Consider the following 20,335-nt stretch of genomic DNA (forward strand, 5'->3'; position numbering starts at 1 on the left):
CTTATAATAATGTATAATAAATAAACCTTTATAATGACCAATTAGATAAACAATATAAATTGAAATTTGAATATTATAGAATTAATAAGTAATGAGCGGTTATTATGTAGTATGAGAAGTAGATATTACGAATAAAATTTAAATATCTGTTTTGCTGAAATAAATCCAGGAAGGGCGAGGGAAAAACAAGTTTTAAATTTAAAATAGTAAATATTAAGATTGGATATTTAGTTTTAATGTAAATAAGGTTAAAGTTGGAAGAAACACTGGATTTGGGAATGAGAACATTGTAGACGAATATGTTAAATAGCCGTTAAATAAAAACAAGTAATTTCCAGTAATACAGAAAGCAAACAGGGACAGCAGGAATAGGTAGAGGGTGCCATTTGAGAACAGGTGTGCAAGGGTTGCGGAGAGCAAGAACAATAGGACCATAAAACGGGATTACGAAGCCTCTCTTCTAATCTAAGCCAACGCTAGGAAGTAAACAGGAAAGCAGTGGACATCCAGTGTTCACATTAAAACAAAACGGCGTCAGGGTGACTGAATTTTGGATAAGTTGGCCATATTTAGAGAGAAAGTGTGTGAACACGGAAATGAGTGTTTGGGAAATTACCGGCAAACATAAAAGGGCCACACTGCCGTGTGAAAAAATAAAAAGCAATTTCTAGAGAAGGGTTGGTTGGTGCGCCAGGGAGACAGCTGGGGTGAGATGTTTTAGAAAATAGGAGTATGAGGATTGGTTATGAGTCCTTGGGGGAGGCTTTCCAAACTTCAGGGGAAAAAGTTCGGGGGAGAGTAATAGAGCACGTGTCCACTCTGTATCTGACTTCCCTCTGGTCAAGAGGAGAAGGTCGTGAGTTTGCAGGTTGCAGTTGGAGTAGATTGTTTGGTGGTCGTTCACATCTCGTGATAGCAAGATGAAGAAGAGAAATAAGAAAAAACGTGAGAGAAAAAGGACAGTGAGGCGTAGAGGACGCGAGTAACTGCGGACTGAAAGTGATTATCGTTTTTTTGAGGTATGGAAGAGTGGTTACATGTGCCTCGACAGTTGTGCAGCTAAATGAGCCAAGAAGAGAAAGAAAAACCTTCTCCACCATCGGAAGGCAGTGATAATGGCCAGTTGTGCAGATAAGTGGGCCAAGAACAGAAAGAGAGCCTGCCCTTGTGTCTGGGGTCAGACCCGTTGAGAAATGGCTAGTTGCGCAGATATATGAGCCAAAACGAGAAAGGGCACACTTCCTTCCGGCATCGGAAGGAAGTGTGCCCAAGAAATGGAAGAAAGCCCGTTTGCCCCTAAGGAAGCTTGAACGCAAGGAAATTGTAAATAACGGCCATTCCGGAACGAAAGTCTATACCTGTTTTTTTTTTTTTTTCTCGAATCCTGAACTCAAGGACTCATAAGCTAACTTAAACAATTGAGTGATAGTCCTTTAAAAAAAAGGAACATTCCTGTTGTATTAGCCAAGTTAGTTACTAAGGTTGAGGCAATTTGTTATGAATGTCCATGATAACGAAATAACGTAAGGGTGGTAAAGGAGATGAGTAAGATGATAACTAGAGAGAAAACCTGTAAAAGCAAGCTTATGCAGCCATAAAAATGTCAACACTTTCTATTTCACCTGCGTATCCCCTCCAAACGTTTATCTAGTTTTTGCTTGAATTCGTTGAAGCTACAATCTCTAAAATAACTGATGGAAGTTTGTTTAAACAATCAACCGCCGTCTTGCTGAAGGCAAATTTCCGCGCATCCAACCTGTTCTGCAACCATTCTTTCGAAATTTGAATTTATGCCCCCCATCATGTGTGTACTCTGAGGAAGAGGAGAGATTCCACAGCACTGAATCCGTTGAAGGCCTTAAACCCCTCAATCAGTACGCTTCTCGCCTAATGTCCAGACGCAGAAATTTGCAAAATTGCTGGGTCTGGTGATTAGGCGTCTGGAGCCGTTCCTGGTAACAGCACCCTTTTCTCCGCTCACCAATCTTGTTACTGTTCTGTGCACCTGTTCCCATACATTCGCCACCTTTCTAAAATTATGATTTTACACCCGCATGCAATTCTCAAAATGTATCCTAAACATTGCCTTATTCAATGATATAATCACCTCATTTTCCTTAATCACAAAATTCTTTGTATCATTAACAAACTAGAGCTGTCTCCTAACTGCCTGCCTGCACCGTTCAGAGAAAGAACTAAATATCTGACTGCACAATTCATTCCCCTTCAGGCTCTTTCTCATTTTCACCACCCCGAGAAAATGAGAAAGCAGAGAAAGCGAGAAAATGAGAAAGCAAACCGAGAGCAGTCCTACAAAGTTAGTATATTAATCTGGAATTGCTGCTTTCCATGTGAACTACAACACTCGGCATTTGCCAATATTAAACTTCAATTGCTACTTCTCAGCTCATCTGCCTAATTTGTCCAGATCTTGCTACATTGCTGACTACTGAGATTAACTACTGTGCTGGTCTTAGTATTATCTGCAAACTTAGATATTAAGGCTGATATGCCTTCATCAATATAATTAACAAATGTTCCAGCACTGAACCTGAGGGACTCCATTAACAACATTAAACCAAGAAGAGCAATGCCCATTGATAACCACTCTGTCTTCTACCATTCAATCATTCCTTTTCCATAGAAGAGACTTGACCTTAATGCCACAATTCTCCAATTTGTACAACAGTCTTTTATATACATGATTATTATTATAAACCTTAAAAATCTTTGCCCCTGCACAGCAGTTATTTAGTAAGGCATATACACTGGCCTACCATTAATGTCCGACAACCACCCCTCCTTGGATGGGGAAACAGGACCTGTTCATGCAACACGTCACAGAACCTGCTATAAATATGCACACTGTTCTTCGAACAGACAATTGCATAAATGCGCAAGAAAGATGACACGTTCAACAGAATTACTTACCTGAACAGTTCAACAGAATTCATCACCTCATCAAATGCTAAACGCCAATTGACATGGCCTAACGAGCGCGAATCCTGGACTACAGAGCAGTGGAAAACAGTCCTATGGACAGATGATTAGAGGTTCGCACTCTACTAGTCTGATGGCCGTTCCTGTGTGTGGTGAATGCAAGGACAACAATTCCTTCTTGATTATATCCTCCCAACTATGACTTTGCTGGAATCAGTGTCATGGTTAGCGACAAAAACCATTAATGCTGGTCAATACCAGGACAAACTGGACAATTATGCACTTCCAAAATTATGGCAATACTTCGGAGAAGGCCCATATCAGTATCAGCAAAATAACGCGCCGTGCGATACTGCTCAGGTCCTAGCAGAAGGTGTTTGAGGACATACGTGTCAAAATGTTTGAGTGGGAAGCCCAGAGACTTGATCTGAAGTCAGAGGCGAACTGGCTATAAGCCTTATCTGTTTGACTTTCATAGTTTGGCTTGGACCCATTTGTCGTTATCAACAAAACCGTTAATGAGGACAGCCTGGACAATTATGTATTTCCCGTTATGTATGGCCCGTTGTCAACAAGACAACGGACCATGCCATAATGCACAGGCCATTACAGAGTGGTTTGAAGACATGGGTGTGAAAAGGTTGGATCGGCCAGCCCAGTGTACTGATCTGAACTCCGAGGCGGACTGGCCATACGCCTTATCGGGGAAACTCCGGAGGCCGGAGCCGATGGAGACCAGTGTGATTTTGTCCATAAACTCTAGCATGAGGAAGCTACAAGTTTTCCCTTGTAAGAATTTTTTGTTCCAGTCCACCTCTGTCTGAACCATATCCAGCAAATTTGGGATGTATTGGATTGCACATCTGTCTGTTACTTGCACATCGAGATCGCCCAAAGAACATGACCGAGGTTGTGGCTGCGATAAAGGCGGAGTGGAGGAACATATCACATGGCATTTATAAAAAGCTGGTTGAGAGTATGATGCGAAGATTGAAGGCTGTCATAAAAGCAAATGGTTTCTGTAGAAAATATTAAAAGACACAATAAAAGCACTTTTTTTGTCTAAAGGCATGTGTCCGGATATTAATGGTAGGAGAGTGTATATTCTACATTCATTGTCTTGTTGATTGCCTTGTACGTTGAGTTATATTCTCCCTGTCGCTCACTGGGTTGTTGGCCATGTGAGTATTCTTTTGCAAGGCTTGAACAGCTTAACTATTCTACTTTGGAAGGAGTACTTTTAGGACATTTTTTTCGCATATATATATTATTGTTTCTTTTGTTAACCTTTGTTAACAGATTTATCCTTATTGGTTTAAATCTGTTACTGTCATACGTATATTTAAATGTGGAGACCATTTTTTATTGATTCATTGGCGACCAGCTTTATTAATCCACTTTACCGACTAATCTTTTGTAATGGCTTATAGATTTTGAAGCGGTATTCCCCGACCGCTTTAATGGGTTTTCCCAATATAACTCTTTGCTGAAATGACTGAAAACGTTACACAGTAAATACTCGCTTTTCGTTGTAGTTGCGTTCTGAGAATAGTGATGAACAAATTAAATGAATAATAATATGGCCGGTCGACCCAATCCCCTCCAGATTCTATGCATGCGTTACTCTCTCGAACACGTCATTCGTGATCTCGAGTCGCAACTGTTTTCTTCTCAGTATAAACTTTATGTAATCTAAGCTATAAATTAACAAAAAAAAGGAACCAGTTATTTATGGAGGGACTCAGATATTGCGACTTTATTCTTTCAGAAATAACATTTTCAGTTGTTCAATTTGCTTTCCTTTCTGTTTGTCATTCTTGTAACAGGAATTATATCTTCGATAAATGTACAAGAAGGCACACGCTTCCAAAAGACTACTTTTTCATTTACATGAAGCAGGAATCTTTGTAAGAATTTTTATCGTAAACCGAAAAGTTAATAATGAAGGGTATTAAAATATTTGAATATATTGCAGGAATTTTAAATTATTCTTAAAATATTTAAATAATTGAAAGCAACATTAATGTTCCAATGTAATTTATAAGGAATTTTGAGAAAGTCTTAATAAATGCCCAAAACTCAACTGATTTAAAATTAATTGGTTGACGAACAGCGAGGGCTTACTGTTCTAGTGACAACTTGATCACATTTCTTACATCTGGATTCTTCGATTTTATGATAACCTCATTTTACTTGGACTTATGATTACTGTAAAATTTTGCATTATTTATATTAAGATTACTCCAAAAAGATATTTGAAAGTGAAACTCTTTGTTATATTTACGTAATTTTCAAAATATTACTCACAACATCTAGCGCAATCCGTCAATAAATCAGCCTCGTAGATATCAGAAAGTGCCAAACTGAAGAGGACTGAAAAAGAAAGTAACTTCAGCATCTTCGCTCCAGATGTCAGAAATCTTTCTCTCAATATGGTTGCTTCTTTAAAGAAATGAAAGACTTCTGGACTAAAAAACAGCCTCCCTTAATTCTGGAAAACAAATGAAAATTACGGTAAATTCAGATTCCATCATTTTTTTAAAAATATGTCATGAATAGCAAAGACTATTCTTTAGAATAAGTACTGTAGCTTAAGCACATAAAGTTTTAATATATCCTGTTTCCAGAGTACGTGTGGGTTCCATAGTTAGTCGGGTTCTCCCGACGGTAGTTTTATGGATTTTTATGTGAAAATTCGGTTTTTATTTTGTACTGGTTTCACTAAGGTTATGGTACTTCGTGGCTATCCAGGCCTCTGTAGCCGAGTGGGCAGGAGCGGGAGTGCAGTAGCACACGCTCTTTGAGTAGACCGGGGTTCAAGCCCCTGACTGCTGAATACGGTCGATCTGCCAACCCGCACTAGATCAGCGTGGCAGATTATGGTCCATTTCCCTCAGCATGAATTGTTGAGGAGGCTTCCACCTTGCAGTGGGTTGATAATGGCTGCACTTTACTTTTACTTCGTGGCTTTAGCTGTTCTGGCAGCACGTGTTCTAAATATTTCAGCCTGCGATGGCGCTAATCGTAAAATGGCTAGTTCAGCTTAATAATGAATAATCTGCGAGAATAATCTGTACCGGAATATATTTGAGACCCTCTAGTTCTCAGGGATCTGCTCGTATCAATTACCAAGTAAATGTAATTAACAATAATTAATGTTGATTTATCATATTAATGCCTCCTTACCATACCAGCTTAGTACCATCAGATATGAACCTAATATTATTACGCTACCCAATATAATTTTTGCCTCCAGCAAATCAATGGTTGTTTCTGGTCAAGTTTTATATGTGTGAATACGATACCTATTTTAGGCTTAAAATAAACCCTGGAAAATCGAAATCTATCATCTTCTCACCTAGAGTAGAAGCAGACCTCAATCCGGCAGCTTCTCTGCAGCCCTACATTGCTGGGCATGTTGTCGTCGCCACACATTCCGTAAATTCTTAGGAGTGGGAATGGACGAAACCTAACATATAACTAACAAATCCAGCAACTGCTTTCAAGAGCATTACGGGCTTCCTGGGGTATGAAACTTGATCTCTGTAGAGTGCACAACAAGGAAACAGTCAGAAAATTTCTCCTGTACTATTTTAGTTCTGTCATCAGTTATGGTATTGAAGTTAGGTCGGCTGCTCCTATGTCCAGTCGGAAGACGTTATGCGGTCTGGAATTCTGGGTCTTAAAGTGGTCTAACAATTGGGCTCACCTACCCTATACAACAACAAAATCACAGCTCTGCATAAATCTCAGATACACCTAAGCCCAGCTCCTGGCATATGCGAGAAAGCTCACAATGGTGCTTAATCTGTGCCCACTGCTCTCGACTTCGTTAATATCTGGGAAATTCTAGGCTGCAAAATCCCTGGTAGAACCCTCAGAAACCGTCGAGTGCTCTGTTCTAACCTGCAGAAGCTCTCGGCCTTCAAGCTGCACTTTCCGAACAGCATCATCTGCGCGCTGAACTCCTCAAACATTGATTTAGACGTATGATCCAGAGATTCTGTCTACAGAAGAGAAAAGTGCAAATCCATGGTCAAGTGCATTCAGTATTCTTGCAATTGTCAGCGGAATAACTCCCAGTGAAAGTTTCGGGACTATCTCAATGTGTTGCAGCTTTTATATGATAACTGCAAAATCCATATAATGCAATATAAGCTTGTATAATCAATCTATTATAATAACTATGAAATCTATTTAATCCAATATTAGCTGTGTATATTGCACAGTCTATGTATTTTATGTATTTGCTGTGTACTCACTTTGTTTTAAAATACTGAATGTAAGGTGTTCATTTAATTGTAAGATTCCTATGGTTACCTGTAGCGGCAATTGTGTCCTAAACTTCTATGAATTTTATTATTATTATATAAGAAACCTTGGAACACAAAAGAAATAGAAGAATTAATGGTACAAAGAGATAAATACTTAAAGCAGTATACAAATTGTCCATCAAAGATAGAATTTTATCATAGTTATAAAACACTAAGAAATAAATTGACAGATATGATTAGAAAACAAAAAAACACTTATTACAATCAACTTTTTATGGATAAGCAGATAACTCAAAAGGAAAAATGGAACATTATAAATAACTCAGGTTAAAAAGGACATTGTTTTATTAGGAGACTCCATAGTCAGGGAAACGGGGAATATTTTTTGTAATAAAGATAGGTGGAGCAGAATCAGGGTATGTCTGCCGGGAGCAACGATTGATGATGTCACCAACAGATTGTCAGATTTTAAAGGGGGTAAAGAAAATATTATTATTCATGTGGGGACAAATGATATTAAACGTACACGATCTGACGATTTGTTGGAAAAATACAGGACCATGCTGAGGAAATGTCGCGAGCTAGGCCATAATGTCTATGTGTCTGCAATTCTGCCCAGACACGATAGGAGGGATTATATGTTAAGAGGCTTGTGGATTAACTCAAGACTTGAAGGAATCTGCAAGGCTTTAGGGGGTAAATTTCTATCAGCATGGCCCACACTTGTAGGTAGAAAGAATTTGTTTTGTAGAGACGGGATACACTTAAACAAAGGTGGTGCAAAAGTTTTTGCCAGTATTATTGAGGATACCAAAGGTTCAGGGAAACTGCTAGTTAGGGGGGATGTGGGTAATATTGACACGCGTTTATCTGATAATATTGGTCAATGTAACTCTTGCACATACCTTAAGAGTTCTTATCTGTTACCCCAACTGGACGTATTATCTAGATGTTCTGGGGGCAAAGACGTTTCACGTGAGCGGGTAGCTAATATCAGGGAAGAGAGCCTAAAAAACTTCAAGGGTTGTGTTAGGGTTGTTAAATATACAAGAACAGTAAATCTTAATTGTTTCTACAGTAACGTTAGAAGTGTCGTCAATAAAATGAGCGAATTCGAACTGCTGGTTAAAACAAGTAACGCGGACATAATAGGGCTTACAGAGACGTGGTGCCACCCGGAAATTGGGGATGATGAGTTTCAGTACGGCTTGTATAATGTATTTAGGAAGGATAGGTTAGATGGAAGGGGTGGTGGGGTAATGCTTCTTATCAGAAGCAGCCTGAGTGCGACGATAGCTTTCCCGGATTCAGACATTTCACATGCTAGTATAGAGTCTGTATGGTGTGAGATAGTTGGAAACAAAGGGATAATGCGAGTAGGAGTAATCTACAGACCAGGTGATTGTGAAGATTATGACAAAAGCCTCTACATGCAAATGGAATGGGCAAGTACGCGTCAATGCCTTATTATGGGTGATTTCAACTTGCCACTAATTGATTGGAGTAAATGGGAAGGAAACTCGACATGGGGAACAAAATTTTTAAATCAACTAGGCGACTGTTATTTGTATCAACATGTCAGGGAAAGTACTAGAGAAAAGAATATCCTAGACCTCATCATCATACATGAATCAGATGACATAACAGGGCTGACAGTAGAGGAACCAGTAGCAGGAAGTGATCACGGAGTTCTACGGTGGATGATGACGAGAGAGGTAGCAGAAGTAAAAGGCAAAGGAATGGGTTTTCATTTCAGAAAAGGAAATTACGATGCCTTAAGGTACTACATGGCCTCTATTAACTGGGTAGATATCGCATAGAGAATGAATACAATTGAACTGTGATACGCTTTTAAAACATTAATCACAGATACCTTGAATGCCTATATACCATTAAAAAAATACTCCACGAGAAGGGTTCCAAGTTGGATGAATAGTGAAGTTGCCGCATTACTTGAGCAGAAAAGGTGGCATGGAAAGGTTACAGAGCAATAAAAAGTACTGAAGCCTATAACAGCTACAAGGTGATCTGTAATAGAACCACAGAAAAGGTTCGACAGGCAAAGGCAGTTTATGAGAAATCACTAGCAAACAGAGCAAAGAGGGGGGATAAAGAATTCTTCACATATATAAATGCCAAGAAGAGCAGGACAAACCAAATCGGACCTTTACGTAAGGGAAAGGGGATAGTAATAAATACACCAGCTGCCGTTGCAGATGAACTCAACAGTTATTTTGCATCGATATTTACAAATGAAAAGCCTTTTGTGGCAATGGGAAATTGTGGGAGCGAAGTTAAAAAATATGTAATTAATGATATTGAAATTTCGCAAGATTATTTAATGAAAACACTTTCGAGCCTACAGACCAGTAAGGCTCCTGGAGTTGATGGAATATACCCTATAATCTTAGGAGAGGCGGCAGGCGAGTGCACTGAACCATTGAGGCTAATTATGCGAGCATCGCTAGACTCTGGGGAGATTCCCTTGGATTGGAAAAGTGCCAATGTATCTCCCATACTTAAGGGTGGCTCTAAGAGTGAAGTGGGAAATTATCGACCTGTCAGTCTTACTTCAGTGATGGTAGATGGCTCTCTGTCTTCTAACTTCTCCACTAATGCCGGTGTCCCCCAAGGTTCAGTTCTTTCCCCCACTCTTTTCCTCTTGTATATCAATGACCTTCTTCCATTGACTGGAAATCCTATCCATAGTTTTGCCGATTATAGCACATTGCATTCAACTTTCCATTTTGAGAAACCTTGTCCAGCTCCATCAGCTTCAAGTTCTCGAAAATCTGCTGCCAATTCCTTAAATGCCGATCTTCAGGTAATTCTCCAGTGGGGCAAAGACAACTTAGTTGATTTCAACCCTTCTAAAACTCAATCTTGTCTTATATCTCGCCAAAAGGATTCTTCTGCTCCTATTCTTATCTTTAGTGACACTCCGATTTCTAGGCAAAATGATATATCCTTTTGGGGATTACCCTGACTTCTAATCTCTCTTGGCACAAGCACATTACAAATATTGCTTCCTCTGCATCTAAAAAACTTGGTTTTCTCTTTCGCTCTCGGCGTTACTTTTCTCCCAAACAGCTGCTCACTCTGTATAAATCTCAAATCCGCCCTGCCATGGAATATTGTTCCCACATCTGGTGTGGTGCCCCCAAAACCTCTCTCAGGCTTCTTGATTCCATTCAGAAGAGGGCAGTTAGGTTAATTAATGATTCATCTCTAACAGAGTCTCTCCACTCGCTTTCTCATAGACGCACTGTTTCTGCTGCATGCCTCTTCTACAGATACTTCCATGGGCACTGTTCTTCCGAATTGGCTTCTATAATTCCCGCTCTCTCTTTCAAAACAGTCCGAACACGTGCCGCCACCAGCCAACATCCATTTACTGTCCAACTTCAAACCCACAGAACCAACTTTTCATCTTCCTCATTTATTCATTCAACTGCCGTTTTCTGGAACAACCTTCCTTCATACGTATTTTCTGAAAATTACAATCTACAGAAGTTCAAGTCCAATATCAACAAATATCTTCTTTCGTCTTCTCAACCTCCAACCCAAGCACGGTACTAAGTACTATAGGTTATAATACCTCTCGTGTTTGGGGTTCTCATAATAAAAAAAAAAAAAAAAAAAAAAAAAAGTGAAAATCATGGAGGCAATGATCAAGGGCGGAATTCAGGATCATTTGGATCGAATTGAAATTCTCAAGGATACTCAGCATGGTTTTGTAAAGGGAAAATCATGTTTAACAAATCTGGTTCGCTATTTCCAAAGGGTCACTCACGAGCTGGATTTAGGGAATAATTTCGACATTGTGTATTTAGATTTCAGCAAAGCTTTTGACTCAGTCCCACATCAGCGGTTGCTTTATAAGCTGGAACAGGTTGGAATCACTGGGAAAATCCTTAGATGGATAGAAGGATGGCTTCAGGGCAGGAGGCAGAGGGTTGTCATAAATGGCTATTCCTCAGATTGGGTTGATGTAAGAAGTGGGGTTCCCCAAGGATCAGTATTAGGACCACTGTTGGTTTTAATTTTCATAAACGACATTGATGAAGGGATAGAGGGGGTGATGTCTAAATTTGCAGATGATGTTAAAATTGGTAGAGTAGTTAATGATCACTGTCAAGCTGAGCTTCTTCAGAGAGACCTAGATAGACTTCAGGAATGGTCAGAAAAATGGCAGCTGAGCTTTAATCCAACAAAGTGTAAGGTATTACACCTGGGAAACAGTAATCCCAAAAAAACTTATTCACTTGGTGGAGTTCAACTAAACCCAGTACTGGAGGAAAGGGATTTGGGTGTTACGATTCGGTCAGACATCAAATTCTCTGAGCATTGTAAACAGGTTGCAAGGAAGGCCCATGGTGTCCTATCGATGATCTATCGAACTTTTGCAAGTAGAGATAGGGACGTGATAATCCCATTATATAAGGTTTATGTTAGACCACACTTGGAATACTGTGTTCAAGTATGGAGACCGCACCTAAAGAAAGACATCGAGCTTCTTGAAAGGGTGCAAAGAAGGGTAACTCGCCTGGTGAGATCGGCAAAAGGGCGTCCTTATGAAGAAAGACTTCGAATATGTTGGTTGCAGAGTTTGGAACTAGACACCTTAGAGGAGATTTGATTGAGGTGTTTAAGGCTCTGAGAGGCATCAGTAAAATGCATGAGGACAAAATTTTCAAGATTATAAATGATGCTAGAACTAGGGGACATAAATTCAAGTTACGGGGGAAAATGTTTAGATTGGACTGCAGGAAGTTTTATTTTAGCCAGAGAGTTATAAATTACTGGAATAAGTTGCCTTCGTGGGTGGTAGAGGCCGACAGTTTGGGGAAATTCAAAGGTCATCTGGATAGCACTTTCGGGTAAGGGAAGCGCATAGGATGATAAGTTTAATTTCCTTTTTATTTATTTTTTTATTTTTTTATTTTTTTTATTAATTATTTATTTATTTATTTATTTATTTTTATCATTGTTTTGTTCGGATTTTTTTTTTTTTTTTTTTTTTTGGCTGGTGCAGCATAAGCCATAGGCTTTCTTGCACCATGCGGCCGTTACTAATACTAATACTAATACTAACCTACTAAGTACATGGGAAAAAAACAAGGGGAAATCAAATTAAAACCTTAGAACAGATCTCTGGTACAAACAAACAATATGAGGTTGCAAATAGATTTGCCACAGCTGTATTAAATCTCAGTAGATACAACATACACTATTGCCAAGACTCCTTTGCTCAAAAAGATAGTTCTCCTCAGATAGTGAACTCTTTTGTAGTCTTAGCTCCACACCACACGGAAATTCCTAAGATCATAGAACAGTTAAAAAGTACAAGAAAACGTACGGAATGGACTGTATTACAGTAACCGAAATAAAGAGAAATAAAGAACAGTTCTCTGTTCTCTTGGTGGAGCTTATAGCATGAATATTAGAATCGGGAAATTATCCTACAAATCTACTTTCCTTTAAAATACTCCCTATATATAAAAAGGGACAACCTGATGACTTTTGTAATTATAGACCAATTACAATTCAGTCGGTTATAAATAAAATAATAGAAAATTATATATTTTCCCATATAAGCAAATATTTACATCAGTATGGTGTGTTAAACAACTCTGTATTCTCATATCAGAAGGGCAAGAGCACACAGACATTATTAGAAAGTTTAGTAGACTCTTTTATATTGCATTTAAACAACAATAACTTCATAATCATTTTATTTATTGATTTGACCAAGCATATGAGTTAATTGATATCCCAATCTTGAAACATAAATTACTGAAATATGGTATAAAGGCAAGAATCAATCAACTCTTAGCATCTTTTTTAACCAAAAGAAAAACAACAGTCGAAGTAGAGAATACAAAGTGAAAACCATATAATGTAAAGAGAGAAGTACAACAGGGCACTCTTGCAGGGCCAATCACGTTTAACATCTATATAAATGACATATTCGAAGAAATAAAGTACTCCTTTTTAAAAATTTATGCAGATGATATAATCTTATATACAATTGGAAAGAACCTGACAAAAATGGCAAACGGTTTACAGCAGGATGTAATAAATTTACAAAATTGGTTGCATGATAATAAATTAGCACTCAGCTTTAAAAAAACAAAGTTTTTGGTATTTAGACCTCCTCATCAAACCCTGGACCTCTATTCATACCTCTCTTAAATTACATAAACATGAATTCCTACATGATCAGGATATTGTGCTGTAATTCTACTTCACAATAAAGATTTATTTATTTATTTATTTATTTATTTCCAGAATTGCAAATGTCTAACTGTGGAAGAAGTTTCAGATCATTGTTACCTTGAGTTATGGATTGACGACAGTCTAAGTTGGGCAATGCATATAACAAACTTGTACAAAAAAATGAGATTTTACGTTTACTTTTTTATTACATTAAAAATAAGTTAAATCTGAGAACAAAAGCTACCTTATATTATGCTTTATTGGACTCGCAACTCAATTATTTAGTAAATGTATGGGCACGAGCAAATATAACTGAAATAAGGGTAATAAACAACTTACTTAACAGGATTCTCAAACGTTTAATGGGGACAAACTCTTGGAATGATCTGAATAAGAGAAGGCAATTTTTGTTGATATATAAAATACTTTATCCTATTCAAAAACTGAAATTAAATTTATCCTTGAAGAATCTTGAACTATTTATAAAGAGTCGAATCTTCATGTATCAGATAACTTTAGGAATCGAAAAGCAATTGTTTTGCCTCACCCTAGGGTACTAAATAGATTTGGAGATAGGCACACAATGAACATAATAAATAACTTGTTGGCTCGTGTTGATTTCAGGCTCAGGAGAAGTTATTCCATCTCCAAATTAAAATTCCTAATAAGAAGATTTTTGATACTCAATGATACAGTAGATTAGATCTGATATGCAGATCAATTACTTTCTCTGTTTGCAGTGTCGAATGTACTATGTGTAATGACTTCATTGTCTTTTCTGTTAGTTAAAAATTCTGTATGCAAAAACTGTTGTAAATGATGAATTACAACTTGTTGTCAAAAAATTCGCTTTTCTTACCAAGTTCTTTTACTGTAAACAAATTCTCTTGATAAAATAAAATTGTATTGTATTATTATTATGTACAGAATAGAGAATTTAAAATCAATCATAAAATTTCCTCTCCTGTCTCAGTGTTAAGATATAGACAGAAAACTGGATTTTGTACAAAGATATCATTTCTGTTTGAAATACAATTTTTAAGCTTATTAACGTTTGGTTGGTTTCGTTTATTGGGCTAAAATTTAAACAAGTACAACATGCAATATAGTATATTTTCACTTTGATGCACTTTTCCACACAAGTCAGTATTATTATTAATTTTATTACACCATTCAACTGTTCCATTTATAGTGTATGATAAACTAGGCTACAAGAATTCCACTTCTGTTCACATTTCTCAGTTGCTTTTACTGTTTTTAGGTTAAAGATTTGTTAAAATGGAGACGATAAAGCACAGAACTTGCGTCAATCACCCAGACAACTTCTGCTATGTTTGTGGACACGTAACCACAAAAACTCAGGGGAAGAAAATATACAATGTCACAAAAGTTTCATATACATTGTACTTCGGCTGTAAGGTCGGTGACCAAGAAAATAATTGGGCTCCACATATCTGTTCTATTACTTGTACAATGAACTTAATGCTGTGGTTATAAGGAAAGTTGCGAGCACCTTTTGATGTCCCTATTGTGTGGCGCGAGCCCAAGAATCATTTCGACGACTGCTATTTCAAATGCATGACAAAAATAAAAGGTATTTCCAAAACGAGCAAACACTGCTCAAATAACCTAATATCCCATCAGCAATTAGGCCAATGTCACACGGTAAAGAACAGCCAGTACCTTTGCCATCAAAATATTCAGAGATTGGAAGAATTGATGAAGGTACAGAATACCCCCTTTTTTACTCTCTCTATTATTTGTAGCCAAACGACAAATTGTTTCTCTCCTCACGAAATTGTCGAATATTCCCTGCCCGTACTAGTTAAAAACCTTACAATCGTAGCCGGGGCCCTCCCACGGTCTCTTAGGCCTCCTTCATCATGGCGAACCTGGCGGTACGGTAGTTTCGCCACTATGTGTTATTATGTGAAACTTCCCATAACAGATACCTGTGTAAAAGGAACACTTCTTCTTGTGGACTGGCAGACTTGGGTCCCAGACAGAAATATTATACTTTGTTTTAACTTAAATTGACACTACTGAGAAAGATGCTGAGTCTCCTCGCAAAAAAATGGCATAAAGTATTAATACGCCTACATCCATCTACACCATTTCACCATCTGGTTTTGTTCCAATAAAATAAAAATATAAATTTAAAAATATATACCAATATTTTTAACTGATTCATTTATTCATATTTATGTATGTATTCATAATAGTTTGCTTAACACTACTTTGGAAGGTTTCTAAAGTTTATTTCTGAGAAACAGAGATTTTTTAGATTGCAATGTTGGCGGTAAACCTTCACATGTTGTCATCCATATTAAAAAATGCTCTGTCTTGGACTCTAAGAAAAATCAACGGTCACCAGAGTTTAAAACGGATGAAAATATGGGAACAGGATGGCAGAAAAAGTACACCTGCTGAACACAACCTGCTGCAGGAGTGGCAAAACAGGTGGGCCGTTACCACCAAAGGAGAGAGATTACCCGCAAGTTTTTTTCCACAGACAGAGTATACCCGAAATCACCATCATGGTTCTTCCCTGAACTTCATACAACGTAATTAATAACAGGGCATGGCCCTTTCAATGCTAAGCTCGCTGGCTTCAGACTCACAGAAAACCCACATTGTACATGTGAAGAGATCATCATCGTCATCATCATCATCATCATCATCATCAGCCATTTTCGATCCGCTGCAGGATGAAGACCTCTCCATCAACTTTCCAGTTCCTTCTGTTTTGAGCACTGGCCAGCCATTTACTACCAACAAACTCATGAACTTCATCTATCCATCTCTGTCTTTGTCTTCCAGGATTTCTTCTAGCTCCTCTTGGGTTCCATTCTGTTATTTTTTTAGTCCATCTGTCGTCATGTCTTCGAGCTATGTGTCCTGCCCAAGACCATTTTAGTTCTAGTTTTGATAAGAATGTCCTTTACTTGAGTTTGCTGCCTAATTCAAGTGTTTCTCTTCTTATCTAACAGTCTGATCCCCAATATAATTCATTCCATTCTTCGCTGTGTAGTTCTCAGCTTCTCTTCCATTCTTTTGGTGAATGCCCAAGTTTCACTTCCATAAGTCATGGAGGGAAGTATACATTGGTTCATTATTTTAGGTTTCAGACAAACTGGGATATTGCTCTTCAGTATGTGACTATATTTCCTGAATGCTATCCATCCAAAATTTATTCTTCTCTCGACTTCCAGCCATTTACCATTATTACAGCTAATAACTTGTCTCAGATAAGTATATGACTCCACCTTTTCAACTACTGCTCCTTCAATCATTATTTTCCTCTCTGTGGCATACTTGTTCATTATTACTTTTGTTTTAGCCATATTCATGTTTAGTCCAAAATCCTTACTAACGGTGCATAACTGATTAAGATTTTCCTCTAATTCTTTTGGATCGTGGCTTATGACCAAAATGTCATCTGCAAATCGTAAATGGTTCAGGTACTCTCCGTTCACATTGACTCCTTTCTGCGACCAGTCTAATCTTCTGAAAGCTTCCTCAAGGGCAGCAGTAAACAGCTTCGGATATATTGTGTCTCCGTGTCGAACTGCTTTCTCGATTTTAAATTTCCTACTGTCTTTGTCTAGTCTAATAAAGGAGGTAGCACTCTCATATATTTTCTTCAAAATCATAATAAGTGGGGTATCTATGCCTTGTCTTTCTATTGCCCGAAACATTGCCTTATGCTGTCTGGAGTCAAATGCCTTTTCATAATCCACAAATGCCAAGCATAATGGTGTTTTATATTCATTTGCTTTCTCCATTAGCTGTGATATTACGTGAAGGTGATTCATAGTTGAGAATCCTGTCTTGAAGCCAGCTTGCTCTTTCGGTTGATTCTAATCAAGTATTATTTCTAATCTGTTAGTAATGACCCTTGTGAACAACTTGTAGATGTGGGATAACAAGCTAATTGGTCTATAATTTCCAATATCTGATTTATCTTCTTTCTTATGCAGCAAAACTATGATTGCATTATTCCACTGCTTAGGGTCACACCTTTTCGGATGAACTTTGTGAAGAGCCTTGCCAGTTTTTGTGTTATGTCCCTTCCTCCCAATTTTAACAACTCTACAGTAACTTCATCTTCCCCCGGGGCTTTCTGATTCTTCATTTTCTTCAATGCATGTTCTACCTCATCAGGAAGAATATCGGGTATGTCGTATGTGTTGCTACTTTGCAATCAATCTTCCTCACTACTGGTATCATTCCCTCGCTCCTTGTATAATTCTCTATAGTAGTAGTCTTCTGCTATTTGAATTATGCCTTCTCTGCTGTTTATAAGTACACCATCGCTATTTTTCAGTTTCAGTATCATTTGTCTTTCTGTATTACTGCTCATGGCTGCTGATTTAAATCCTTTGTTTTCCCTTAATGCTTGTTCTACTTTTCTTGTGTTAGATCTTCTTATGTCCTCTCTGAGTCTCTTTCTAATGGCTTTGCATAACACAGTATACTCAATTTTCTCCTTATAAGTGTTTATCTTGCTCTTCATTTCTCGCCTTCGGTTCATCATGGCAAGTGTTTCTTTACTAATTTTTTTTCTTCTTTGGATTTCTTTTTCCCTATAGGTTTCTTGGGCTTTATCACTTTCAGAAAGTTATAATATTCCCCGTCGATAGCTTTGTGCTGAGCAGTTTGCAGAAGCTCAAACTTGTTCTTAAATTCCAGTACATACTGCTTTTTCTCCTCTTCCGTTATCTCAAAGACCTTTGTATTATTTACTCGAGTCAGTTTTTCCTTTCCTACATTTATGTCAAGTGTACATCTTACCATTCTGTGATCACTTCCAACATTTACCTTATTCAGGACGGTAACATCATTCACAATATATCTTCTGTTAGTGAGGATGAAGTCGATTCCATTAGTTGTTAATCCATTTGGACTCTTCCATGTCCACTTTCTGTTCACCCTTTTCTTGAAAAAAGTGTTCATTACTTACAGTCCTTAATATTCTGCAAATTCCACAAGTCTTTCACCTGTTTCATTTCTTTCACCAATTCCACAATTTCCTATAATTCCCCTTTCTGCGCTGTTTTGTCTTTTTCCAACCTTAGCATTGAAGTACCCCATAATAATAGTGTATTGGGTTTTCTGCTCATCAAGAAGAGATCTAGAATGTGAAGAGATAGAAGACTGGAACCATTTTATGTTTGCCTGTCTCATCTACGAAGACTTAAGATGTATTCTGATTAGAAAACTGAGATATCTTCCAAGGGGCCAAGAATTTCTCCTTTTTTGAAACGGAAAAAGATAATAAAGCACTATCACGATTCGCCCAGGACCTCTTCGCGAGAAGAAGGGCGCAAATTACCATACACTGCGGAAAAGAGAAAATGCCACCCACCTATGGCCAAAGACAAATCATATCACCAAGGAGGACTTCTCCTCCTTGAAACGCAAAAAGATTATAACCGAAAACTTGATAACCGGCTGCAAGCGCAACCTCAACAAACTGAATTGCAAAGACAGGACTTGTCCCAAGAATGACCCACAACCCTAGAAGTTGATGTGTCTTTAGAAGAACTAGAACTTAAATAGAAGACGTACCATGGACTTGAATCTACTAGACTTGACATCATTCCAGCTCTGCTGCCAACGCCACAGGAGATCCTGTACCGTCGCACGGTACTTTCTTTCCACTTCCCTGAGGAGGGGAGGAGATGGTTTCACTGGCTCTTCCTCTGCTCGCCCTCATTTTCCTTCTTGTAGAATATGGGCCTGCCCCACTGACCACAGGAGTCACATCCTCTATCGACCCCTTACTTTCTATTTCCTTCCCCCAGTCTTCAGTCTCTCCCCTACTCTGTTCACTTTCAGTGTAACACCACACAGTCTAAACTTAAATTTAAAATTTTTACCTTGGATCGCCTCACCTGTTGACTCCATATTCCTGACTTCCCCCTGTTTTCAGTCTCCTCCCCTACTCTGCCTAAACACCAGTGAACGCCCCACATAATGTCAAAATTTTAAAAAATTTAGGCCCTAGCCACTGAAATCCCAGGAAATTAGGTAGCAGGACCTGCCAGTGTGAAAACATAAAATTACTTGGCACGTGGTCTGTCTCCACGAGGCATAGTATGGACATCCCAGGGGTCTAGCAGCTAAATGGTCAGATAAACAACGGTACACAACACTAAACTTACAAAATCCATACACTTTTAAATCCCTGGCCTTCCCAGTGAACTGGAACACCTACATTGAAAGCAACGCGGAGATGGGGGAAACCCCAGGTACCGTTAGACACGAATACACTATAAACTACCAGACTGATATACACTAGCCATATACTAACATTAACAATATACCAGAGCAATATACACTACCAGTACAATACTAGAGCAACTCACAACGATACATCAGTCTAAAAAACTCAATTTCGACTATCTTTAGCGAAAATTTAGCATTAAGCAACCCAGTAATTTTTTAAATAGACGAAAGCATCAGTTTAATTATAAAACATAATAATAATTTTAAGGATAAAAATTTATTTGCTACTCACAAATATTTGAAAAGGAATAAACTAATTTTTTTTTAAAAGAAGGGAACTGCAACTTACGTGTTAGCCTTTCTCTGTAAACTAATAGACGTTCCGAAAATCGAGACTTATAAGCTATGGACAAACTACTCAGCTTACTTTCCTATACTGCGGTTCATTCTAGGAACATGCAGGAAAGGACACAATATATAAAGCATAATTTTATGTAAATCTTTCATACCGAAATGACACCGCCTCTTGAGAAATGTATACTGAATATTCAGAACAGACCATCACATCAGATAGCTTCCGGTGTGAGAAATAAACAGAACACATTCTGAATACGAAAACATCTCTATGAACGTCATATACACGTATCGAAATTATAATTCTTCGTTTACCG

At 38.0% G+C, this 20,335-nt stretch overlaps 1 protein-coding gene across 1 annotated transcript in view; it reads right to left on the reverse strand.

Moving 5' to 3' along the window:
* Positions 1–20,114, reverse strand: part of LOC150089806 (uncharacterized) — a 31,744-nt gene extending 11,630 nt beyond the window's left edge. Inside the window, exons 1-2 of the mRNA XM_090368828.1 lie at positions 20,014–20,114; positions 5,248–5,431 (exon numbers count right to left, since the gene is read on the reverse strand). Of these exons, the coding sequence (XP_090224954.1) occupies positions 5,248–5,338 (91 nt within the window). The 5' untranslated portion in view covers positions 5,339–5,431; positions 20,014–20,114. The remainder of the gene's footprint in view (positions 1–5,247; positions 5,432–20,013) is intronic.
* Positions 20,115–20,335: the final 221 nt, after the last annotated feature.

The sequence above is a fragment of the Mastigoproctus giganteus genome, chromosome 2 (genome assembly GCF_048544385.1).
Source record: "Mastigoproctus giganteus isolate SK-2022 chromosome 2, ASM4854438v1, whole genome shotgun sequence".
Taxonomy (NCBI): Eukaryota; Metazoa; Arthropoda; class Arachnida; order Uropygi; family Thelyphonidae; genus Mastigoproctus; species Mastigoproctus giganteus.